At 47.3% G+C, this 25,782-nt stretch overlaps 1 protein-coding gene and 1 non-coding gene across 8 annotated transcripts in view; both read right to left on the bottom strand.

Annotated features, from left to right (window-relative positions):
- Positions 1–3,299: 3,299 nt before the first annotated feature.
- LOC118659379 lies at positions 3,300–3,406 on the bottom strand. Its single transcript, XR_004968515.1, has one exon. It is a non-coding gene; the product is annotated as a U6 spliceosomal RNA (small nuclear RNA).
- Positions 3,407–3,951: 545 nt separating this feature from the next.
- Positions 3,952–25,782, bottom strand: part of B4GALT7 (beta-1,4-galactosyltransferase 7) — a 29,258-nt gene continuing 7,427 nt past the window's right edge. For 2 of the 7 annotated variants that reach the window (XM_036312905.1, XM_036312909.1), the window contains exons 3-7: positions 24,084–24,167; positions 23,725–23,829; positions 19,921–20,045; positions 6,449–6,615; positions 3,952–5,009 (exon numbers count right to left, since the gene is read on the bottom strand). In XM_036312905.1, coding sequence (XP_036168798.1) covers positions 4,890–5,009; positions 6,449–6,615; positions 19,921–20,045; positions 23,725–23,829; positions 24,084–24,167 — 601 coding nt within the window. In that variant the 3' untranslated portion in view covers positions 3,952–4,889. The other 5 variants (XM_036312903.1, XM_036312908.1, XM_036312907.1 and 2 more) reach the window with 4 other exon arrangements.

Raw genomic sequence — 25,782 nt, 5'->3', positions numbered from 1 at the left:
CAGGGAACTGAACCCTAATCCTTGGCATGTCGGGATGACACTCTAACCAAGTGAGCTATCAAGCCAGGGTTAGGTTGTTTCTTCTGACCAGCCTTCCATTTCTCAAATTAGTTCTTCAGCCATGTCATATCTGCTGTTAAGCCCACCCATTGAGCTATAACTTTTGGGTTTTAGTTTTATTGTATTTCTTTTTTGCATATACTATGTAATTTTATAGTTTCCAGCTCCCTGTTGAAGCTTTCAATTTTGGCATTTAACATCTTAGACGTAGTAAGTGTAATTTTTTTTTAGTCTGGAGTTCCTCCAGCTCTATTTCTGTTGACTATTGTTTCTGATGGTTTTAGCTCAAGGAATCTTGCTTCCTCGTGTGTGTGTGTGTGTGTGTCCGTGTGGTAAATATTGTGTGTGAAATTATTTGCAGAGATTATTTAAATGGGTTTGTTTTGTCATTCACCAGAGAGAATTTTCTATTGCTTTTGCCAGGTGCCTGGAGGGATGAGCAAACTGAGATCATCTCAGTTCATACTTAGGGCATGATGTTTTCCGGAGCACCTTGATGACTCACAGCTGGACTGCCATTCAGGGACAGGCTGATATGCTTTCAGTTCACCTTTATTTCTGGGGTACAGTCTTTTGGGAGCTGAGACTAATGTGGGGTGTGGTTTATCAGTCCCCCAACCTTGACAGGCCCCTGACCGATTTTTGTCTCCAGCCATGCAAGGCCACTAGAAGTGAACTTGACCTCTCAGCAGCCTCAAATCTCAGGGTCAACTCTTTGGAATCCTGTCCTCTACTGGACCATGGCACAACATTCCCTCACTCACTATCTAGTTAGCTCTTAGATGCTATTAAGAATGTGGGGTGTGTGTGTGTGTGTGTGTGTGTGTGTGTGTGTGTGTGTGTGTGTGTGTGAGAGAGAGAGAGAGAGAGAGAAAGAATTTTATAAACATTTGACCAACTCTTTCAGCTGTTTTCTGCAGGATGTTTTATCAAAGATATCTAGTCTACCTCTTACTGGAAGAGAGGTCTTGGTTTGCTTAACTATCAGTGTGGAGGATGGAACAGATGATGCAAGAATGGTTTCGGGGAGACCAGTTGGGTTAATCCCTTGTGGGAGATGTGAACTTAGGTGAGGACATTGGAGCTGGAAAGAGGACAGATTTGAGAGATACTCTGAATGTTGAGTTGATGGACTTGGTTTTAGATTATGTGTGGGGATGAGAGAGATAAGGGAGAGGATGCCTCAAGTTTTTGGCCTGAGTAATCAAATGAGCGATGGTCCCAATCTTAGACAGGTGTCTGAGAGGAAGAACAATTTGGTGAGAGGTCAGCAGTTTGCCTTTGGGAATATATATTTGATGAGGCTTCGGGATGCCTAAGTGAGCATGTTTCATGGGGCAGTTGCTGATTTGAATCTGGACTTCAGGCAGAGATATATAAAAATATGAGTCTTCAACATGTAGGGGGCATTTCAATTCCATAGTTTTCCTGAAAGGAAATACTTTAATTAGAATTTTTGCCAACACTGGTGATTTTTTTTCCTTGGGTCAATAAGGGATTTGGGGAATAAATTGTATTAAAGTAAACTAATTCCTTCATAACAATTTTAAATTCAGCACAGTCAAACCATTTCTCACTTTAAAAAAAAATATGGTTTTTATTGTTTTTTTAGAGAGAGAAAGGGAGACAACAAGGAAAATGACTTTGGGGAGCTCTAGGTGAGTGTGGCCGAGCTCATGGGAAGGAGAGGCCCTTCCCTGACGCAGACTGCGGGCAAGGCTGCCAACAGGCCCCCAACAGAGAAAACCTCCAGCTGCCTCTACCTGGAGTTGTGGAGAAGTAGGAAACAGCCAGCCCAAAGGCTCCGGTCTGAGGGGGAGTAGCCCACCCAGGGCCCAGGAGCCTTTCTTCCTGGGAAAGTGGGGAGGGACTGAAACCAGATCATCAACTCCCTGAAGGCCAAGCTCAAGATTTCTGACCCTGGCATAAGTAACTGAAAGTCAGTGGAGTTTTTAAAGCAAATACGTTACCTAATGAGTTTCTAGAATGTAACACCTATGAGGGGATTCTGGTCTGTTTTGTTTTCAGAACCAGTAACTACTGAATAAATAATTGGGTAATGCAGAAATCAGTGAAGGAATAGATGTGTTGTAGGAAGGTCATCCAGGCCACAGTGAGAGAACTGGCTGGAATGGGCAGAATCTGGGAAGAGTCAGGAGGCTGGGACTGAGTGGAGGGCACGGTGGCGGGAAGGTGAGGGGTGACTTTACCGTTTTCACTTTGAGGGCTGGACCTTCATCTTTGCAGTAACTGCATGTGTCTGGCCCAGAGTAGCTGCTCAAGAACTATTCGCCGAACGTTTAATGAAAGAACATTCTAGGTCTGTTCAAAGGCCCACCTGCCCTTGACTCCAGCAGTTCGGTGGCTGATCACGAATTTCTTCCTCCAGAAACATGTTCTTATAGCATTTCTTCCCAGTTTTCTTTGCAGACATTGCCTCATTCGGTCCTTATCACAACCCTGAGAAGTGGGAACTATTAGCTCTGTTTTACAGACAGAGACACAAGCCTCGGTGAAGCAAGATAGTAAGAAACTAGGAAAATTCCTTGGCAGGTGGATTGGGGAAACAGACAGATAGCTGAACAAACTTGTTGAGCTATTTACAGCCAGAGAATAAGTCACAAGATCTTATCTTCCCTAACAAGGACACTTAAGAGCAAATGGTTTAAGTATTCCAGACCTCCAGAGCAGACCTGCTTTGTCTGGTCCCTCTTTCCTAATGTTCTTTGAAGGTGAAACTGACCAGAGAATGACCCTGACCTCTTTATAAGCTCATTTTGGTGAGTCAGCATATTGAAGGAGACACCTTGATTATTCCATTAGGATCCTCCTCTGAGGTATCCCCTTTAGAAAACAGGTAAGAACCCTCACGACAAAGGACCCAGCACACATTCTCCTTGGAGTACACCTGCACCCCTTCTTTTCTCGGGCATGTACTTTTTCACTCTTTCTCCTAAACTTTAAGGGTCCCCAGGAGACTTGCAACCAGGGGAGCAGTGGGCAGTGGCAGCTCCTCCCGGGCTTACCCCTTGAACCTGTCTCCAAGGCCCCTTTCCCCTGACTTGTCAGTGAGCTAAAAACAGCCCTGCCTTGGCCCACTTCTGCCACTGTGTCTTACTTCTCAGCGAGTCCACACACTTTTTTCTTTTTTAATCCTCACCCAAGGATATTTTCCCATTGACTTTTCTTTTCTTTTCTTTTCTTTTCTTTTCTTTTCTTTTCTTTTCTTTTCTTTTCTCTCTTTTTTAAAATGCTTCACGAATTTGCGTGTCATCCTTGCGCAGGGGCCATGCTAATCTTCTCTGTATTGTTCCAATTTTAGTAAATGTGCTGCCGAAGCAAGCACCCATTGATTTTTCTTTTAGAGAGAGAGGGAAAGACAGAGAAATATCGATGTCAGAGAAACACATCGATTAGTTGCCTCCTGCACCAGCTCCGACCAGGGCTGGGATTGAGCCTGCAACCAAGGTACGTGCCCTTGAACAGAATCGAACCCAGGACCCTTCGGTCTACAGGTTGATGCTCTATCCACTGAGCCAAAAGAGCCAGGGCCACGCACTTCTTTTTTTTTTTTTTTTAAATATTTTTTTTAAAAATATATTTTATTGATTTTTTACAGAGAGAAAGAGAGAGGGATAGAGAGTTAGAAACATCGATGAGAGAGAAACATTGATTAGCTGCCTCCTGCACATCTCCCACTGGGGATGTGCCTGCAACCAAGGTACACGCCCTTGACCGGAATCGAACCTGGGACCTTTCAGTCCGCAGGCTGATGCTCTATCCACTGAGCCAAACCGGTCAGGGCTAAATATATTTTATTGATTTTTTACAGAGAGAAAGGGAGAGAGACAGAGAGCTAGAAACATCGACGAGAGAGAAACATCGATCAGCTGCCTCCTGCACATCTCCCACTGGGGATGTGCCCGCAACCCTGACCGGAATCGAACCTGGGACCCTTCAGTCCGCAGGCCGATGCTCTATCCACTGAGCCAAACTGGTTTCGGCAACACACACTTCTTTCCATACTGTTTCTAGAGGCCAAAGTAGCCTCACCCAGGCTCTCTCCTGTTGCTCCTTCTATCCTAAGCCCTTCCTTTGTTTCACTGTCCCCGGCTCAATGACTGTACTCAAAATCACCTGGGCTCATGTTGTGAAATCTTTCCTGCACAAAGTCAAGAACCCACACACTACAGGCTGGCCCTGAGGCAGACCTGCTCCGGGCCTGGTCCCTTTCTGGTGACAGCAGGAATTTGTGTGACTTCACCAGGGTAAAATGTGGGGCAGATGAAATTCTGACCCAGGTCTGCAGGTCTCCGTGCCCAGGATTCTTTTATCATTTAGCTGGAAATACCGGAGTAGAAATGTGAAAGAGCCCCAGATGGCATGTGGATTCAGTGTTAATCAGGGTATTCATAGTAAGAGCTCACGTTCACTAGCCCTTCCTGTGTGCCCACTGCTGCTCCAAGCCCTAGACATGAGTCACCTCATTTATTCCTCAAACACTCTTTGAGGTCAGTCTGTCTTCTCCCCATATTACAGATGTGGTATTGGCAAAGTATAAGGGGCAGAAACCACCTTGGGCTGACACAGCCAGGGGAGACCTCAGGAGGAGGGAAGCTGAGCCAAGATAAGATGTAGGTGGGGAAGGAGGAAGGCATTCCTAGAGGAAAGCCTAGCTTGAGCAAAGGTATGAAGGAGTGGGTAGAAGGGAGGGGCCCCAGTTCCAACAGAAGAGGGGAGAAAAAATAAAAACGAAAAAGGGAGGCTGAGGAAGCATGTTCTCCAGAAGGAACCAGGCCTGGCTGATTGAGGTCTCGCCATAGTGGATCTTAGAGCAGGGTCTTGGGTGATGGCACGCACTGGGCAGTGGTGAGGAGCAGGGCTGAAGAGGTAGAGACGGCTGGCTGGTCAGGACAGTGGGCCTGGGCCTGGTAAGGGACAGTGAAGACCTGAAATAGTGGACATCAAGAGAGAGAGGGAGTAGCTTTCACAAGTTAGGGTGCACAGAACAGGTTACCCACTACTTCTGAGTGTTGAATCCAGTTTTAGGTGGTACATTTTCAGAAGTTGCATAGTGCCCACAGGTTTTTGTTTGCCTGCACAGTGTGTGTGTGTGTGTGTGTGTGTGTGTGTGTGTGTGTGTGTGTGTGTTTTAATTAATTACTGAGATTAAAAAATCAGGACATTTCAAATACAAATCAAATTTTTCTATTTTCGCCAAATAGATAGAGCGTGGGCCTGCGGACTGAAAGGTCCCAGGTTTGATTCCAGTCAAGGGCATGTACCTTGGTTGCGGGCACATCCCCAGTAGGAGGTGTGCAGGAGGCAGCTGGTTGATGTTTCTCTCTCATCGAAGTTTCTAGCTCTCTATCCCTCTCTCTTCCTCTCTGTAAAAAATCAATAAAATACATTTAAAAAAAATGTTTTCTGTTTCTCCTGGAAAATGAGGTATCTGGCAATGCTGGGGTCTCATTTCTGTGGGGCAACAATCGCCTGAAACTAAAGTGACTGTTTCCAACAGATGGGTTCTTACTCTTTACCACAGTCCCCACCACTCCCTATTACTCCACCCATCGCACTCACTGATGTCATTTGCTTGGCCCCCATAGGCACTGAGTTTGTAACAAAGGATTTGGATAAATTAGAGCGTTTTAGGAGGAGAGGCCAGACTGATTAGTGACTTGAAGTATGTCCTGTGAAGACCAGCTGGAGCAAAGGGAGATATTTACCTTCTGGGAACGAGATTATAGCCTTCACATTTAAAGGGCTAAGGTCGAGGAGAGTAGGCAGGTCTGTTCTGTGAATCCCAAGAAAAAAACAACAACTAGGACCAGTGAAAATGTGAGTGTGGGGGTGGAGAGGGGAGGGAACACGTAGACCCGTTTCAGCTTGACCTAAGGCTGACTTTGGAACATCATAAACATTTCAAGATGCAACAGGTAATATCAGAAAGAGGCGAGCCCCTGGCACAGATGTGGGGGCCGAGTTCAGACGAGGCTGAACCTGGGCAATGGCTTCACCACAGCCGTTTAGAGGAAATCTAAGTGTTGCGTAGACAGCTGAACTGCCTGCCCTTCGCGGTTTCTTCCAGCCTGCCAGAGCGGGATTCTGTGCCCACAGACTGGCTGCCAGGTTGAAGAAGGAAGAATTCAAAATGACCCCTGCACTGCTGGGCTGGAGGCTGAAAGACTACCTAATCTGCCGCGACTAGAAGAGGGAACTTGGGAGGAAACTGCAGGAGGAGCAGGATATTACACTTCTTTGTGCTGCAGGGAGAAAAGCCAAGGCATTGGGTCAGAAAGACTGGGTCTTTTTACCTTTCCGTGCCTCTGTGTCTTCCTGAGTAAAATATCTGTCAGGGCTGTGAGGAGGGTTTAGGTGAACACACCTGAAAAAATGTGTCCCTGTGCCTGACTGGTAGAAGTCCCTGGATAAAGGTGAGCGTCCCAGCCCCATGCTCTGGCCCGAGAGGCGTCACTGGTCCAGGATGGAGCAGGTGAAAGGCCTGGGTTCTGGCCGAGCCCACATGGCCACAAGTCTGACATCGGTTTCTTTCTGTGGGAGGGAGAGGCATGTTAGATGACCTCTAGGGGACCTGTCAGCTCCGGGTCACCTGACAGGAGTCTGGATGGCTGAGCTTTCTGTCCAAGTGAGACAACTGGGGGTCAGAGTAGTGGGTGTGGGGGCTTCTGGAGGCAGCTGCTGGGACTGTACTTCCTAGATGAGAAAGGGAGCTGTGATGTTGTGATTTAGAATAAGAAACATATATTTGATCTTCCTCCTAGTTTCTGGCACAGAGCTCCCCAAACCCTTGGAATTTCCTAAAGGATAAAAGTGATCACTGTGTCTTTTGTTATGTTAATGAAGTGACTTTCGAGCCCCACCTAAGGATGGGGGCTGGTTGCCTGGAGAACCAGCCTTGTGATTAGAGGGGTATAACTTTCAGTCTCCCACTAACCTCTGGGAAGGAGAGGGGCTGAAGGCTGGATTGTGCCAGTGAAATAGCCTCCCTGACCCCGTCTTGCTCAAGCCTGTGTTCTTGCATATAGACATGCTAATCATTATAGAGGAATTCTGCTTGCAGCTTGAGGTTTATTTTTTCTTTAAGAACAGCCCCCGTGCCCAGGGGGTGTGGCTCAGTGGTTGAGCGTCAACCTATGAACCAGGAGATCCTGGTTCAATTCCAGGCCAGGGCACATGCCCGGGTTTCAGGCCAGTCAGGGTTTCGGGCTCCATCCCCAGTGTTGGGCGTGTAGGAGGCAGCTAATCCATGCCTCTCTCTCATCATTGATGTTTCTGCCTCTCTCTCTCCCTCTCCCTTCCTCTCTGAAATCAATAAAAATATATTAAAAAACAAAACAAAACACAAAAACAGCCCCCTTGCCAGAAGGTGCCTCACCCGAGGCATTTTTTAAATATGTAAAAAAATAATTATTATTTATCAAAGATTTGCAGAAGCCTCAAGACTGGATTTAGATCAGCAGGGGTTAACAGACTGGAAACAAAGAGATTTCAGATTTCACACTCTTTCTTAGGTCCCTGCTGGTGCCCAGATGTCTGTGGTCCTCAATGACCTCTTGCCCTTCCCATTTTTCCTTCATTTGACATAAAAATGTGAAGTCTGGACTCTCTTAAGATGGATTTAAGGAACCTCTAAGACCCCCATCTTCTCAGTTAAGTGTCTTCTCCTTACTCCAAACTCTGATGTTTTGAATATTGGCCTTTTTGAAATGTTAGGCACATAAACTTTCAGACCAGTAGTAAGATTGTTATTGGTGTAAGTGGAGTTCTTGTGGTGCCTCAAAGAAAAGAATTTCCTGAGGTCCCCGTGGGACAATGGGGTTTTGTGGGAAAGCTTTATTGATGATATAAAATTAATGGGTCATGTGGCGCCTTAAGGCCACATGGCTATAGAAAGGGAACAGGCTAGCGAGCATAGTTGTGGAACAAGAGAGAGAGGGAACAAGGAGAGAGGGAACTCTTCGGGGACTTTAACTCTCCAAGACTTTGAGCACTTGCCAATGATCTTTTCCCCAGGCTAGACTGACAGCCAAGCGCTTTCCATACTGTTGGGGGCTTCAGAATAGTACCAGGTATTAGACCCATGGGGTCAGACTGGACCAGGTTTAAAAACCTCAGTTCTTGAGTTCTGGCTAGGAAAGAATTCAGAGCCAAGACTCAAACTGTAAGTGACCACTTATTTGGAAAATCACAGAGGTAGTAGAAGTAATTCATAGAAGATATGGGCTTAGGAAATAAGTTATAGAGGTAAAGGAAGGGCTCCTGGAGTTTGGCAGTGAGGAAGGCATGGAAACTCACCAGGGGGGAGAGCCCCCGGGGCCTCCTTGGTTGGTTCGGGAGGGCCCATAGGGGAGGGAGGCCGAATGGAGGCGGCAGTCAGTCATCCAAGTAGGATTTGGAGGTAAGCCCAGGACCAGCTGCTGCTGCCTACAGCTCTCCCAGGAGAAAACTCAGGGTGACTGAAGCCAGGTTGATGGCTCCCCTTCCCCATGGAACCCTCCCGGGTTTTTGCACCAAATGCTAGGGTTGCTGAAGGAGGACCACACGAGACCAAATGTGGGAAGGGGTTATAAATTTATTAGGTCATCTGGAGACCAGATGGGCTGAGCCCCAAAATGGTGCCAGCACCCAGGGTCAGGGAGTCAGAGATTTTAAATTATTTTATTATTTATTATTTATCTGTTTGTTTTTCAACATTTTTTTTTTTAAATCCTCACCTGAGGGTATTTTTCCAATGATTTTTAGAGAGAGTGGAAGAGAGAGGGAAAGACAGAGAGAAACATCTATTGGTTGCCTCCTGACCTCACCGTGGGGCCTGCAACCAAGGTGCATGCCCTTGACTGGAATTGAACCCAGGACCCTTCAGTCCACTGGTCGATGCTCTATCCACTGAGCCAAACTAGCTAGGGTGGAAGTCAGAGATTTTAAAGGATTCTAGGCAGGTTTTTGGGTGGGGAATTCTCTGTTCATGTCCGGATCCTGGGCAAATCTGGAGGGGAAAGGTAATGGTTTTAGCAAATGGAATGTGGTCTAAGCCAGCTGTCACCAACCAGTGGTCCGTGTACCACTGGTGGTCCATGAGATCCGAAAGGTTGGCCATCGCTGGTCTAAGCAAAAGGGAATGTCAGTTGTGAAGTGGTCTAAAGTCAGTTCCCAGGGGAAGGGGTAACAATTCAATTATTTGATCAGACCTAACAGGCCCTCTGTCCTAAGGGTTTTAAGGGTGGAGATTGTAGAGGAGGTCCCAGGGGAAGATCTCAACAGAATATCCAGCAGCTTTCCAGGTGTGTTCTTTCAGGGTCTAGGTCTCCACTGACTGATTAGTCAGCACCAGGGAAGGAGGTCATTATTCAATGCAGCTGGACCTGAGGTCAGCCTTGGGGTCCCTTGTCTAGTTTTGCTGCTTTTCTGGGTCTGGAGCGGAAATACAATTAAGCCCTAGATGTTATCTCTAGGGAGGATGGTCAGAGGGTCCAAACCCCATGACCAGCCATATGCTAGGGGAGGAAAGGTCACCCTGAGGCAAGATCCCACCCTACACTTGTCCTTTGTTAGGCACCCAGGGCTTTCTGCCCTGATGACCTTCTGTACCTGACCCATCGTCCTCGCTCTGTTCATGTCTAACTTCCTGCCACACTGTCAACCTGACTTCCCCTGTACATCATCCCTTCTTTGTTTGGTCCCTCCCCTCAGTGATCTTCAGGGAATGGACCTGTGGTTCCCTGAGGAGCGTGAAGCTTTAGCTTCCTGGTGAAGCTGTCCAAGAGACCATGCTAATATCTGCTCGACCCTTTCCTCTCTTCTTTCTCTTCCTTTTTAAATATATTGTGTTATTTTTTTAACAGAGAAGAAGGGAGAGAGATAGAGAGTTAGAAACATCAATTCAGCTACCAAGGTAACCAAGGTACATGCCCTTGACCGGAATCAAACCTGGGACTCTTAAGTCCGCAGGCCGACGCTCTATCCACTGAGCCAAACCGGTTAGGGCTCTTATTATTATTATTAACAAACTAGCTAATCATGACAATAGCAGGATGAGTCATCAATGATTTAATCAATCTTACCTAAGTAATAAAGCTCCCCTGGAGCAAAGCAAAGAACACAAGTAGAAAATAGACATCACTGGGGAGCAGCCCCTTGTTCTCAGTGCTCATCCCAACGAGCCCTCAGCCGGGGAACATGCCTCCGGACAGCAAGCACTTTGGAGGTTAGTGATGCTGAGCTCACGCACTCCCTCAGAATGCCAGCATTGTCCCCACAGTGGCTGAGACGCATAGATGATAGTTCTATGACATTTCTTTCAGATTCTTTATTATTCAATAATGAAGTCAAACCAGTTTTGTCAAATCATATAAAATATTTATTCTAATTACAGTCTCCATCTTATAAAATTTTTAATAGTTTCTACTTCTGTTATAAAAAAAAGAATTGCTATTAACAGTTCAATTGTTTTTAGCAACATATACCTCAGTAAAAGACTGCTTTCGCCCAGCCAGCATGGCTCAGTGGTTGAGCATCATCCTATGAACCAGAAGGTCATGGTTCGATTCCAGTCGGGGCATATGCCCCAGTTGCGGGCTTGATCCCCATTATGGGGCGTGCAGGAGGCAGCCAATCAATGATTCTCTCTCATCATTGATGTTTGTATCTCTCTCTCTCTCTTCCTCTCTGAAACCAATAAAAATATATTTTAAAAAAACCACAAAACAAAAACCCCACCTTATATTTATATTGTTTTGGTCAATTGTGTACTAATTCTCTTTCTATCAATAATTCAATTCAGAAAAATTATTTAACACTTAGGATTTATGGTCAACAGGAAATAAAGTAAATTTCAATAATATACTTTTTTTTTTTTTTTAATATATTTTATTGATTTTTTACAGAGAGGAAGGGAGAGAGATAGAGAGTTAGAAACATCGATGAGAGAGAAACATCGATCAGCTGCCTCCTGCACACCCCCCACTGGGGAAGTGCCTGCAACCCAGGTACATGCCCTTGACCGGAATCGAACCTGGGACCTTTCAGTCCGCAGGCCGACGCTCTATCCGCTGAGCCAAACCGGCTTTGGCAATATACTTTTTGTTATACCTAAGTATAAGGTGGTCAGTAAAAGACTTTGAAGCCTAAAAATATATTGCCTTATAATGAAGATATGGAGAACTTGGAAAGGAAACACAAATTCAAGGAGAAAAAGGAAAAAATGTAAAACTTCAAAGTGATGAAGAAGAGCTTGTTCATGGATTTAAGAAAGATTTTAACATTTATATTCCGTTGGATACATTTAAAACAGCGATTTTCAACTGGTGTGCCGCAAGAATTTTTAAAACATACAATATCTGACTATTTAGTTAGAGGCATTGACCTCTTTTCCCTTAGATTGCCAAATAAAATAATGACAACAGCCAACACAACAATAGCCATCTAGTATGAATGCCCGATCTTGAACCATAATTATATAGGTCATATAGTAGAGTTGCATCTTCTTGGTCACATCACATAATAAGGTTAGTTAGAGAGTCCTCCCAATACCCCAAGGTTGTAGATTTGATCCCATATAAGAATCAACCAGTGAATGCATAAATAAGTGTTCCCCTCTAAAATTCAATTTAAAAAAAAGTAAGGCCCTAACCCGTTTGGCTTAGTGGATAGAGCATCGGCCCTCAGACTCAACGGTCTTGGGTTCGATTCTGGTCAAGGACACGTAACTTGGTTGCAGGCTTTATCCCCAGGCCTGGTCGGAGCCTGTGCGGAGGCACCCAATCAATGTGTCTTTCTCACATCAATGTTTCTCTCTCCTCCTCCTCCTTTCCATTCTCTCTCTAAAAAAAAAAAAGGTTTCAATGGGAAAATATCCTTGGGTGAGGATTAACAACAACAACAACAAAATTAAAAAAGGAGCATGTGTATATCTGTTTTACTTTTTATCCAATCTCAAAGATTTCCCCCTTTGCTTTCTCCTGCCTCCCTAAGCGATCACCAGTGGATTTCAGGTAAACCTCTTACACCTTTCCTTTTGATTCTGATTATAAAATAAGTGGTAAACTGCCATTTTCCAGAGCATTTTCTCAATCTATTGAGATTTGACAATTGCCATTTTGGTTCAAATAAACCCATAGAGATTCTCTATAAGTTCGAGTGTTTCTTATGTTGAAAGAACTCAGAAGACAGTTTGGAGCAGAGGAGGTTGAAATGCTGAGCTAACATCTTGGCACCCCTAGCCAATCCCTGTGACTTGTGAAGAAAATGCACTTGGCCACATTTCTCTGCACATCTGAGCAGTGGTGCGATGTGCAAATCTCAGCCATCTTCCATCTGGATCATCCCAACACTCCTTGGGGTGGGTGCTGGTGTCCTTCTTCTTTCAGAGATGAGGAAAGAGGCTTTCGGGGTAATTAGTTTCATGAGGACATGCAGTTATTTTTTTAATCTTTATTGTTGAAAGTATTACATATGTCCCCTTTTCTCTTCCATCAGCCCCATCCAGCCTACCCTCATCCCCTGCCCAGGCCCTCACCACCCCACTGTCTGTATCCATGGGTTATCCATATATGCATACAAGGTCTTTGGTTGATTACCTCCCACCCATCTACTCTCCCACCCACCCTCCCCCTCCTTCCCTCAGAGCTTCTGCACTCTGTTCCATGCTTCCATGTCTCTGTACCCACTCAGTTCAACAGTTTATTTTCTTACTTAGATTCTACATATGAATGAGATCATGTGATACTTATCTTTCTCTAACTGAGTTATTTCACTTAGCATGATATTCTCCATGCTGTCTCAAAGGGTAAGTGATTCTTCTTTTTCACTGCTGCATAGTATTCCATGGTAGAAATGTACCACAGCTTTTTTATCCACTCATCTACTGATGGGCACTTGCACTGTTTCCAGATCTTAGCTATTATAAATTGTGCTGCTATGAACATAGGGGTGCATACATTCTTTCTGATTGGTGGTTCCAGGTTTCTTAGGATATATTCCTAGAAGTGGGATCACTGGGTCAAACGGCAGTTCCATATTTATTTTTTTGAGGAAACTCCATACTGTTTTCCATATGGCTGCACCAGTCTGCATTCCCATCAGCAGTGTACGAGGGTTCCCTTTTCTCCGCATCCTCACCAGCACTTGTCATTTGTTGATTCGTTGATGGTAGCCATTCTGACAGGTGATACCTCATTGTCGTTTTAATTTGCATCTCTCTGATGATCAGTGACTTTGAGCATTTTTTCATGTCTTTTGGCCATCTGTAGAGGACATGCCGTTATTGAAGCTGGGACTCTCCAGCTGCCCAGCTTGAGCGTCTCACTACAGTGGGCTCCCTCCTGAGGCTCCAGTCTCCCTAACTCGGTCCTTTAAAGACTGCTGTGGCAGCATGAGCCAGAAAGGCAGGCTTTCCTCGGGTCATGGGAAAACACTGCTTGTAGGCACACTGTGCTGATTGTGTGTCAGAAATCAGAGAGAAGGCATCTTTGGGCAAAGTTATTGTTTTAAGCTGGTCCTAGTGTGTGTACTAGTATACCACAATTGCAAGATGCCTTCAGCAATAACCTTCAGGAAACTTTGAATAAAAGAAAACAAGGTTTGCCCTAGCTGGTTTGGCTCAGTGGATAGAGGGTTGGCCTGTGGACTGAAGGACCCCAGGTTCGATTCCTCAATCCCTAGTAGGGGGCATGCTGGAGGCAGCCAGTCAATGATTCTCTCTCGTCATTGATGTTTCTATCTCTCCCTTCCCCTCTGAAATAAATAAAAATATATTTTAAAAAAGAAAACAAGGTTTATTATTCACAGTTTCTGGAGATTCCACAGTGAAGAGGTGGATGGGGGAAGGGAGAGAAAGAGAGAGAGAGAGAGAGAGAGAGAGAGAGAGAGAGAGAGAGAGAGAGAGAGGGAGGGGGAGCGCACTCGGGGTTTTGTTTTTATTGGTGTTGAGGGTGGGAGCCTAGGGTTTCTTGGGTTCACTCTTTATTAGTGAATGTAAAGCATAAGAGCAATATTTAAAGGCAAGAAGAGAATGACAAAAGTCAAACCAAAGATCTCTAAAACAACGGAACTTTGGGGATGGAGAGCAGCCTGGCTCTTCTAGCCGTGTGGCTGGCACCGTGTTTACTCCCGACAGCTGTCTTTGAAGTGGATGCCTGGGCAGTCAAAAGCATAAACCAGGCACTTGCATCACAAAATAGACAAACAAACAAAACGCAGGCATTTGCACTACAGCTCTGGCGGAGAGGACGGGGCCTCTGGGAGTAAGTTGGAACAGTTCACAGTGGCCTGGCTCTTTCTGCTCGGGTGTTAGACGTCTGGAACAGCTGGGGACAGACTTGCTCATTGGTGTTCTGAGAACCAGTTCACACAGGGTAGAAAGCAGTGGGCCACAAACTGGTTTCATCAAATTGTTTGCCTGTGTCCTCTGCACGCTGGGGTCTAAAACCTTGCCCTCAGTACCACTGGATATAGAGGCTTAGTGGCTTGTTTGCCCAAGATTGGGATGAGACTTGGCTTCTAAATCTGTTCCGCTGTCACCAGGGGTGTCACTGAGTGGCTTGGGCTCTAAAAAGACTCCTAGGAGTTAGATCCAGCCACAATCCTGCCAGGAACAAGCACAGTGTCTGCAGGAGCATTGTTTTTTATGGTATTAGAGCTTCCTTTACCCATATAGAGGCAAGCTTTTCCCTATAACCAGTCACTTTGTAAGATATTTTTCTCCCTAAATTTTAATTGTGAAATTTTTAACCAGTAACGTTTTTAAAAAGCAAATAACTTGTTTGGAAGATATTCATTTAAGAGGAAGTTTTCCCACTAACAAGCCAAATGTCTGCTCCTCAATGAAAACTGGCTTAGTGCAAGGTGGGTAGGCAGGACATTTGTATTGCAGGGATGGCTATGGGAAGCAAATGACCACAAGGGGGCAGTAAAAGCCAGTGGATGATTGAGGAACTTAAAAAATATTTATTGATTTTTAGAGAGAAAGAGGAAGGGAGAGAGGGAGACACTTATTAATGCATTTACTGGTTCTTTTTTCTTTTTTGTTGACTTCAGAGAGGGAGAGGGAGAGAGAGACAGAAACATCAATGATGAGAGAGAATCATCAATCAGCCACTTCCAACATGCCCCCCTATAGGGATCCAGTCCACAACCTGGGCATGTGCCCTGACCAGGAATTGAACTGTGACCTCCTGGCTCATAGGTTCATACTCAACCACTGGGCTACTCTGGCTGGGCCATTGCTTGATTCTTGCATGTACCTTGACTTGGCCACAACCTTAGTTTATCTGAACGATGCTCCAATCAACTGAGCTACCCAGCCAAGGCTGATTGAGGAACTCGTGATGGAGGGAGTGGGAAGGAGTGGCTCTCGTACAGCACCTGGCCTCTCCAGAGGGTTCCCCTTACTTGTACAATGGGGATCCATGGGCATTTAACTTATATCATGGCACCTCTATAGCAAGAAGTCTCCTGGTCTGTATTTGGTTGGAGGAGGGAGAATGGGGGAAGAACAGGTATTACCAGGAAATATGAGCCCACCCACTCCACCCCATCTTCCTCCCCTTTCCAGGAGGCCAGAGAGGCCTGGGCTGGGGTAGGGGATGGCCAGGATCTTTTGTTTTCAGATCTGAGCTCCTTCTCAAGAGCTGCCAGACTGTGCCAGAAGGTGTGGAATGAAAACATTTGGTGTATTTCAAGAGAAACTGCTGTGGTCCTTCAGGAGATTGAAAAAGGCAAGTGGCCCCACCTCTTGTGCCTGGTTTCCCGGGACGGACGGAAAAAGACAAGTGGACTCTGCACTCATGATACTGCAGTCCTCTGGGTGGGTGTGGCTCCTGAAGGACTGGTGAAGCTGGCATAATGTGTAGAACTGTTTTCTTCTGAAGTTCATGCTGGCTAGTACAGATCTCCTGCAGGAGGGCTGCTGGCATCACCACAGAGCTGCACTGTGCTCTGAGAGCTGGAGCTCTATCCTGCATGGAGGGCGGGGGAGTCTTCCTGCCTCCTGCTTCCCTCCCTCCCTTCTCCTCTCCCTTTTTTCTCTTCTTCCTGGGAAATTTCACATGTAGGTAAAAATAGAAGGAAGAGAACAATGAGCCCCTTGTATCTACCAGCCAGCTACAATGAGTATCTCCTGACCACTCTTGTTTAATCTCTATCCACCCCCCTCAACTCCCACCACTGGATTATTTTAGAGCAAATCTTAGACATTATAAGATTTTATCCATAAATATTTTAGGCTGTATCAAAATGAGAAGCAGCATGCCTTTATTTGAGATCAGAGAATAGCTATTTGGGAAGGAGAAATTTTTTGAAGCCCAAACACAATGCCATTATCACACCTTGCCATCTCCTAATCTTCAATCCTTACTCATATTTTCCTGATTTTATCAGGAATCTGTTCTAGTTGATTGGTTTGAATCAGGATCCACCTGAAGTCCACACACTGCAGTTGGTAGATGTGTCTTTAGATCGCTTTTAATCTACAGGGACCTTCTTGGGACTTTGTAAGCCTGGGAGAGCCTTAGATGATACAGAAAGGGGGTAGGGCTCCCTGCCTCCCAGGGTAATATTAAAGTCCCTCCAGGTGCTGGTACTGTCCTCATTTAATTTGGAAAAAGAAGGGAGATTTCCATTTCTTGCATCCTGAGCATAGATAATCTCATTGAATTATCACAGCAAACCCATAAGGTAAGTTATGCCTAATTTACAGATGAGGAACAAGGGAGGCTTTCCAAGTAAGTAGGAGTGACTATTTAATCAGAAAGTTTCACCTTGTTTCTCTTCAGCATTTCTGTTTGCCCTGGGACAAGAAACAGGGGCAGCTGCTACCACTGAGAGCACAGGGCCCTCTTGCTAGTCGATTCCATCTGGAGAACTTCTGAGAATGAAAAGGAGGGCTAGTTACGAAGACAGCAGGCATAAATTGCACGTGTACTCGCCTGCATGAAATTCCAAGTTGCTCCACATCCTTACCAACACAGCATGTTGTTGGCTTTTAATTTGTGCATTTTCATTACTCATAACTACCATAGATATCTATGGTCTTCTTTTTGTTCCTATTACAATTTTTTTATTAAAATACTTTACATGTCATAAATGTGACACATATATATGTACATATAAGGTATGAAAAATAATAGAATGATTCCTTATATGTCAAACATCAGCTTAAGAAATAGAAAACTAAGAAAATCTTTAAGGCCCCCTGTCGGCCTCTCCCCAAATGCATCCTGTCCTTCCTCACCCCCATGGTAACCCTGCCCTGAAATTTTTTTTAAATTTAATTTTATTGTTTAAAGACCCTGAATTTTTAAAAAATATATTTTTATTTATTTCAGAGAGGAAGAGACAGAAACATCAATGATGATAGAGAATCATCGATCAGCTGCCTCCTGCACACCCCACACTGGGAACTGAGCCTGCAACCTGGGAATCGTGATCTCCTGGTTCATACCACTGAGCCACTCCGGCTGGGCTATTGCTTCTAATGCTCCACAGGGGAGTCTAGTGAGTGGCCAGGGTTAGAACCACTGGATGGCGAACCTGTAGATCCCAGATCACACTTGAATTTGTTCTCCTTAGACATAGCTCATTTTCTTAATGTATTATTTAATTTAAAACTACATTTTGCTTTTGCCCAAGTCTTGTCATCAACTTTCCTTTGCCAGCAGGAAGCAGCAGAAAGAAAGGGGCCATATAGTAGGAAACAGAACCTAGAACAGTTAAGTGTTGGAACACAGCGCCAGTTCTCTGGAGGTATCCAGTGCCACGACAGAGCCCAGAAATCAAGCATTTCTTTCTCTGTTGTTGTAGGTGGATTTCCCCCTCCCCCCCACTCCCCCTTTAATATATTTTTATTGATTTCAGAGAGGAAGGGAGAGGGAGAGATAGAGACATCAATGATGCGAGAGATCACTGATTGGCTGCCTCCTGCACGCCCCCTACTGGGGATCAAGCCCACAACCCAGGCATGTGCCCTTGACTGGAATGGAAGTGGGGACCCTTCAGTCCGCAGGCTGACACTCTATCCACTGAGCCAAACCAGCTAGGGCTTTTGTGCTTTTTTAAAATCGAAAACACTACATTATAGGGAGCACAATCTGGCTAATAGCAATTAATTTTAAGTCAGTGAATTCAAGGTCTGAGGCCAAGTCCCTCATCTGTAGATGTGGGAATGCCTGTGTCTTTCTGAGAGGCCCTGCAAGTCCTCAGCAAACCCCAGTGCACTTTTAGGAGGGAATGGTTAAGTAATGAGGCAATATGACTCTCTGAATCACAGTAAAGATGTGTCACTCACTGTTTTAAAGCCTATAAATGGTAATAAAAGCTTTTACTTATTGGGTACTCCCTATGTGTCAGATACCGTACACTACCAGATATGTACCATGCAAGGTAGGCAGGTATGAAAAGTTCTACCTTAGAGATGTGGAAACTGAGGCTCGGAGAGGTTCAGCGACTTGCCTGAGGTTGCAGTGAATTAGTGGTGGAGGTGGGATTACTACCTCCTCTGGCTGAGGCCAAAGTTCCAGTTCCACTACCCTGGTTGACCCAACCCCAGGAATTTCTCTTCTTCCAGATAAGTCTCATTGGCCCTTCAGTTTCTGCCTGACCACATTCCTGCCTTGGCTTCATTTCTATGAAAAGCAACATGATTTCATTTTATGCTGAGCCTTCTGCAGCAGCAGAAAGTGAGAGGTGGATGTGACAATGTGTTAGGAAGTCTGTGTTTTCCCATTCTGGGCTGAGATTCTAGGCCACTGCACAGAAGGGCAATTCTGCAGCCTCTGGTGTTGCCAGCTCTAAGGGTAAGAGAGAACATTCCCTGGGTGGGGCCACTACTCTGAACCTCTTTCTCACTCCAATTTCTAGGGAGCAGAACAGACTCTCTCCTGAGTTGTAGCCCCCAGGACCGCGAGGCCTAAAGGCCCAGTGATGAGGATGTGGGGTGGGTCCTACAGCTGTGAGGGAGGAGAAGTCACCTCAGGAAGCAGGTCAGCCCCAAAGCACTTTGGACTTTCCATCCCCTTAAAATTCAGAATTTCCACAGCGTGTGCCCCTGGCTTCAGGTCCACAGGAAATGAGCATCTCTGAGTCTAGGCCTCTCCTGCTCTGGCAAAGCGCTTTCAGTGAGTGCTCAGAGGGAAGGAAACTGCTGCTCTGTGCTCATCAGGAAAAGGGAAGCAGGGCCGCCCACAGCATGTGCTGCTCTTCAGGGGACTGCGTGGATTGTTCTAAAAAAAGAAATTGGTGCAAATGAGCTTAAATGAAGCAGAATTAAAGCTGGCAGGTAGTGTAGCAGCTGCTGGCAGACAGGTAAACAAGATGGAAAGGGCAAGTGAACAAAGAAGATGAAGTCAGGTGTGGGGAAGAGGTGGCCCCAGGTCTTCAGGACAGGACAGGAGAGCAAAACATCAGCCTTAGGGCAGAGAAGGCCTGGCCAACAGCAGCTGGTGCTGTGGGCTGCAACCTGCCACCTGGGAATTTCAATTCAATCAATTCCATTAAAACTGAGTGCCTATGAGGCAGCAGGCCCAGTGCTAGGTACTGAGGACATAGCAATGAACAAGATACACAGGTCCTGAGCTCAGGAGGCTGAAGTTCTAGTGAGATGAAGGAACAGGGGAGAGTAAATAAGTAAGATTTCAGTTAATGATGATAGCTGTGAGAGCAATAAAAAGGGATGATGTATGTGTGAGTTTGTGTGTGAACTCTTAAGAATGGGTAGTCAGGAAGGCCTCTATGAAGGAACGGACAAGGGGACACTGGGGGTAATCATTAAGGAAAAACATCTCCTACATCCCTTCCTTGGGAAGGAAATACCCGGTGCTGCACTATCAGACAACAAGTAGTTACCTTTTCCATTTACTTCTTTCTGGTCCGATATCATAGCCTGAGGAGTCCTCAACTCAGCCTTACTTGTGGGTGAGGGGGCATGGCTCAGACAGCTGCAGTAGCAGAGGAAATTCTCAACTGTCAGCCTGAAGGGAAGGGCAAGATTCTATCATCAGCTGAGCAATTGCTATGCTCCTCATATATCTTATCTTAAAAAATTGTTTTTCCTTTGGGAATATTTGAGATCTACAGAAAAATTATGAAGATATTACAGAAAATTCCTGTATAGCCTTTACCCGGCTCCCCCTATGGTTAATATCTTACCTAACCATAATGCATTGGTCAAAACTAAGAAATTGACAGTGGTGTCCTGGCAGGATAGCTCAGTTGATTAGAGTGTTGTCTCAATACATTAAAGTTGTGGGTTCAGAAAGGTCTCTCCCTGCTCAAAAATTTCCCTGTGCTTGAAAACACTGAACCCAGAGAATACAGTATAGGTTGCTCAATGTGGCATACACAGATCCTCATGGTCCACCCAACCTTCCCTCTGCTGCCACCACCTCCCCCCCTTCCCCCCCCCCCCACTCCTGCACTGTATTGGCAAACCAGGGACACCCAGAGCTCCTTCCAGATCCCTGAACATAACATGCTCTCTTCATCTCTCTACCTTGCACATGCTGATCCCTCCAGAACTCTTCCCATCTGACAGCAAACTGACTCCACCAGCAAGCCCACGCCTCCTGGAGACCTTCCCCAAGCACCTTGTACATTCCTCAGGCACAGTGCCACGCTCTTGGTCCCACTGATGCTCCAAGGGACCTACCCAGCAGCCAAATCCCCATCTTAATCCAGCAGAGGAAGCATGGGGCAGACACTTTGTATCTCACCCATGGCCCTAGTTTCCTCTCAGAGGTGGGACATCAAACCATGTTGGCTAGCCCTCCCCACGGGAGGGCTAGAGAGAGGAGGAATAGTCTGGAGGATAAGGAACATCTGTGCATGGGACCAGCTGTGCAGGCCAGGAGTGAAGGAATCTGCTCTAAGGCCAAGTTCCACTAGGTGCCAACTCTTTTACCTTGGGCAAGCTACTTAGCTCTCTGTGCTCCACCATCCTCAGCTACAAGACAGATTAACCAATAAGACCTAGCATGTTGTACTCAGTGAATGCTCAGCAGGTGCCAGTTCATCCTGGATTCATTTCATCCATATCTGGCCAGCGAGACAGGGATGTTAGCTCTACTCCACAGAGGAGGCAACCAAGGCACTAGGAAGCAGTAGAGCTGCCTGCTTCTTCCCCCTGCAAACCATTGCTCAGCTCTCTCCCACTCTCCTGGAGGTGACAGCAGCAGCCATAGGGGAGTGTGGGGCCCCAGGTCGGAGTTGTGCCCCAGCCCAGGCTGAGTGAGCTGATCCTGCTTTTCTTCTGCTCATTCTACATCCTTGGTGCAGGTATAAAGGAACACCCACATTTTGTGAGGTCTTCCTATGTGCCAGATGAGTACAGAGCTGAGGGCTATGATACCACATCCATTCCCACCAGCTCCAAGAGGCTGGAGTTTTGCCTCCACATTACTTAAGTCCAGGATGATTTAGCCATGGTTGCCCGGGAGACTGGCATACAGAAAACACACTATTCCCCTCTCCTGGACCTCAAGTTGAGTAAGTCCTGCTCACCACCCTTGCACTGTAATTGCAGCTTGCGTGCCCCTCACTGTGGGGCTGAATCACTGGGTAAGACCAATTTAGGATCACAAAGACCCTCTGTTATCCACGTGAACAGTTATATGGAGCCTGAAGCTTCACTCTGCTCATCTTGGCTCAAGTCTCTTGGCTTATGCTTAGGTTGTAGAGTGCACAACCCACACAACTGCACACAGCAGCTCAGAGGAGTCTTTTTGGAGCAGAGCTATTGAATCCACCCTCTTGAACTGTAGGACCTCAATCTCTTCCTCCAGCATTCCAGGTGTCCTACTTGTAAAACTAGCCTAACTGTCCCAGTCCCCTCGGACTTCTGCCGCCAATCTTTGGCAGTCAAATGCCTTAAAGAAGTGATCTACTTTGCAGGGCCCGTGGCCTCCCACTCTCTCATTGGCCCCAGGCTTCCCTGCAAGATCACTCTCCAATTCCACAGTCCCCTCAACTCCCCTCCTTCACCTCTCCTTGGCATTGGGTGATCGCTTGTGCTGTGGGAACACCCCAGGGATTCTCCCACTTCTCATCTTCTTCCTCTGGCGTCAGAAACATGGCCCTCACTTCCTCAAGCCATGACTGAGCCACTGCCGACACATTCTGCCTGCCCTGAGTCCAGTCCTCTGGATCGGTCCATCTTAGTGAGGCAGGTGAAGTCCCCTTCCCAGAGTCAGAGCTCACTAGAGCCTGGCGGTGGTCACAATGCCCCGAAACAAGGCCTAGAGGGCTGTGGGCGGTAGCAGGAACCTTGTGTCTTTGGCTTCTCTCCCACCTGAGCTTCCCCTGGTCTTGCCATCCGCAGCCCTAACCCAACTCCTTGCCAGCTTATAACAAAGAGAGATGTCATCTTTTGTCCTATCCCTTCCCTTCAGCCACAGTGACAAACTGGTGGTTCACAACACATTTTGTTCGGACTGCCATACTTTTTAAAAGTTTCAATTAGTTGCTATCATTTAATAATTAACCAATTTCACTTAAGAATCCAGACTTCTAGTTTCTTTTGAAAAATCAGAAGATCTGACAACACAGGCCCACATTCCTACATGGTGACAACCAGCTAGAGCTGCTCTCAGTTGTTCCCTTTCTGTGGGGCTTGCTCTCTGGTTTCTGCACTTTAAGCCTCCCAATGGCCGTAGCCACTCATATCAGCAGCCTGGCCTCTAAACCATATCTCTGCATGAGGCGGTCCTGGAGGAAGGAACAAAAGCCCTCAGGTCTCAGCATGCAAAGGAGGGCAGAGCAGGGCAAGCAGAGGCAGGGCAGAGAGGCCCGGTTGGGAGCCACATCCCAGCCTCTCTCCATCACTGTTTATTGCTAGCAGCATCCCAGGCACCCTGTGTGTCTTGTCCTGGCTCAAGCCTGCCTCTGGGGGCCAGGCTGCTGCAAACACGTAGCCTGCAGACCACTCCACATCCTACTGGAGCTGGGCCCAGGGCCTGAGGCTTTGTCCAGGGCCTGAGTAGCAGTGTGGCCTGTAGGTACAAGCCTCCTTACTGTCCAGCCAACTCAGCCAAATGTGCACCAGGGGGTGGCAGCCTTGTCACAGTCCAACATGATGTTGAGAACAGTGCACGGGGCCCCACCCACAGACAGGGCTGTGCGAGCATCCACACGGTACTTCACAGTGTTCAGACCTCCCTCCCGGTCCACCTTGAATTGTTCCTGGGAAGGAAAAGGGGAGAGAGCACATACTCAGGGCTTTGTGGGTGCCAGCTGTATATGGATGCCGATGACCTCATCATCAGAGGTTCTGTGACCCCACTGAAGAGAGGCTCGCCCACAGCTGTATGCCCCAGTAAGCAGGAGAGCAGGGGTTTTCAGTTGACTAGTATGGCTCCTAGAGAAGAGCTGTTTGAGGGATGGGAACTCTTGGGTTGCAGGTCTGCCTGGGATTCTGGCACCTTCAACTGAGTACCCTCCACCCAGCCTGCGTGGGGGTCATCTGATCCAGGTCCCAGGTCCCATAGCAACCACCAACCAGGGAAGGGTACCCAAACAAAATGCCATCGACTGAGCTGGGCCAAAAAGGAGTGGGTAGGGCCATTTGAACCCAAGTAGAACTTGGTGAAATGCTTGGGCCTGCTGGCTCCCCCATGTCATCGCCTATCCATGCCTGATCAGGGAACCAGTCAGCACCTGTTTTTGAGCTGCAATGCGCTTCTGGTCCCTCTTCCGCCAGGCTGGGTCATGCAGGTGGCGAAATGTCTTGTATCCAGTTGTGATTCCCGAGGGGCGGAATAGCTGAGGAGGCCAAAGGAAGTTGGGTTAGGCTGCCCCTCCTGGAGCCCTGGCCCTCGCCACTAGTCCTCTGGGGTCCCATTGCCTGCCACAGGCCACAGGCAAGGGCCTGTATTCCCATTATGCAGAAGAGGTGTGCTAAGTTGGGGGCAGGACTAGGATCAGAACCAGCTGAGGATCTCCACGCTGAGGGCAGAGAAGGGAGCCTCAGGGTGGCCACGATGGCTGAGGTGGTGGTAGGGACCTGGGGGTGTTACCTGGAGCCCAGCTCCTTTGATGCGCCGGTAGAATTCATCGTCCTCACGGCCCCAGCCCCAGAAGCGGTTGGACATCCCATTGCACTAACACAGAGACAGACAGCATCACATGCCTCATCCGCCCAGTGTGCTCTTTGGTCTCTTACCTCTCAGAAGTACCCAGCCTCCTTTCCTCCTCCCCTGGAAGTTTTCAGTGGACACCGATGCTCATAGTTCCCACAACCTCTGCAGTATTGGGGGGACAATCAGCACATGCCAGCCCCTGTGCCTGGAACTTGTGTGAGATGATTTGTTTCCCCAAAATATCTGACTGGCAGGAGGGCACCTCTCTGGGTGGCTGGTAAAGGGCAGAAGTACCAATTCCTGCTTGCCCCTCCCCATTTCTTCTGGGCTCAGCCCTGGCTTCTTCCTCTGTGTGGGAGAGGAACAGTTGGGCTCTGTGGCAGATACCAATTTTCGCTACCAGATTAGGGACTTCATTTACATAAAGCTGGCTTTAGTCTTGTGAGGAGCAGGAGACTCAGGTCTAAGCTACTCAGTTCTTCTCCTCCCCCTGCTCCCCCCCTCCCCGCCCCCCGCCACAGGGACTAACTCAGGGATGGGCCCAGGACACAAGTCAGGCCAATCAAGAGCCTGTGCGGTGTGGCTGTGGAGAGGGAGCTCCCTCTTCCAGTGGACGTGGGCCTAGACAGGTACAGACTGCAACCACAACCACCACCCCTCACCCTGAGTATCTGGAAAGAAATCCTGCCTAAAGAAGGCAGAAATGAGGAGAGAGAAATGGTGCCCTAGTGACACTGTCTGAGAGGCTGGGCAAGCCACACAGGAAGCAACACCCTCCTCTCTGCCCCAACCAGACATCCATTTTAAGACCCAATGAACCCAACTTTTATGAAGCCAACTTTCACGGGCTTTCTGTGCTGCGCCTGAATCGACCCTAACTGACCTGCTTGCTCCTGCTCTTCTCTCCTGTCTCTGGCTGCTCCTGGGTTCCCTGCTGCGCCCCAGAACTGCCCTCCTCCTGTCAGTGCCCCCACCCAGTGGGAGCTCCCTGGCTCAGCAGAACAGGCTGGCTGGGCCTCACCAGCTGGTAGTGCTGCTTGGAGAGCAGCAGGATGCCGCCGACATAGGTCTTGTAGTGGTAGAGCGGGTGGAACTCTGGGGAGGCCACGTGGAAGGGCCCTGCCTCAGGGAAGCCATAGTCCAGCTCCTCGTTGAGAGGGAGCAGGTCCACGTCGTGCATGGCGATGTAGTCTGTGCTGTTGCTGCTCTCCAGGAAGCCCACATTGATGAGTGCCGCCCGGTTGAACCTGTACAGAACGGCCAACGCTGGGCAGGGTACGGGCAGCGAGCTGGCTCTCCCCCAGACTCTGCAGGAGAGCCCGTCCTCTACACCACCCACCCTGGGGCCTATGCTGCCCTCCAGGCCGACACTGATTTCACTGTGGAGCTATCCAGCTTCACGTCTGCTCCTCCATTCATTGCCCAAATGTTTACTGAGCACCTACTATGTGCCGGAAACTGCTGAGAGCATAGGATTTAACAGTGAGAAATCAAAGCCCTGCCCTCAAGGAGTTGATATTTGAATAACAGGAGACAAAAATAAACAAATAAATACTTAAAAAGCCAGATAGTGCTGTAGAGAAAAGTAAAGCAGGAGGTCAAAGCATGAGGCAGTTGTTCTTTAAGACAGGTGGTC

This window comes from Myotis myotis, unplaced genomic scaffold (assembly GCF_014108235.1).
Source record: "Myotis myotis isolate mMyoMyo1 unplaced genomic scaffold, mMyoMyo1.p scaffold_m19_p_6, whole genome shotgun sequence".
NCBI classification, from domain to species: domain Eukaryota; kingdom Metazoa; phylum Chordata; class Mammalia; order Chiroptera; family Vespertilionidae; genus Myotis; species Myotis myotis.
Note: the sequence above shows the minus strand (reverse complement) of the source record. Positions and strands in the feature narration are given on the sequence as shown.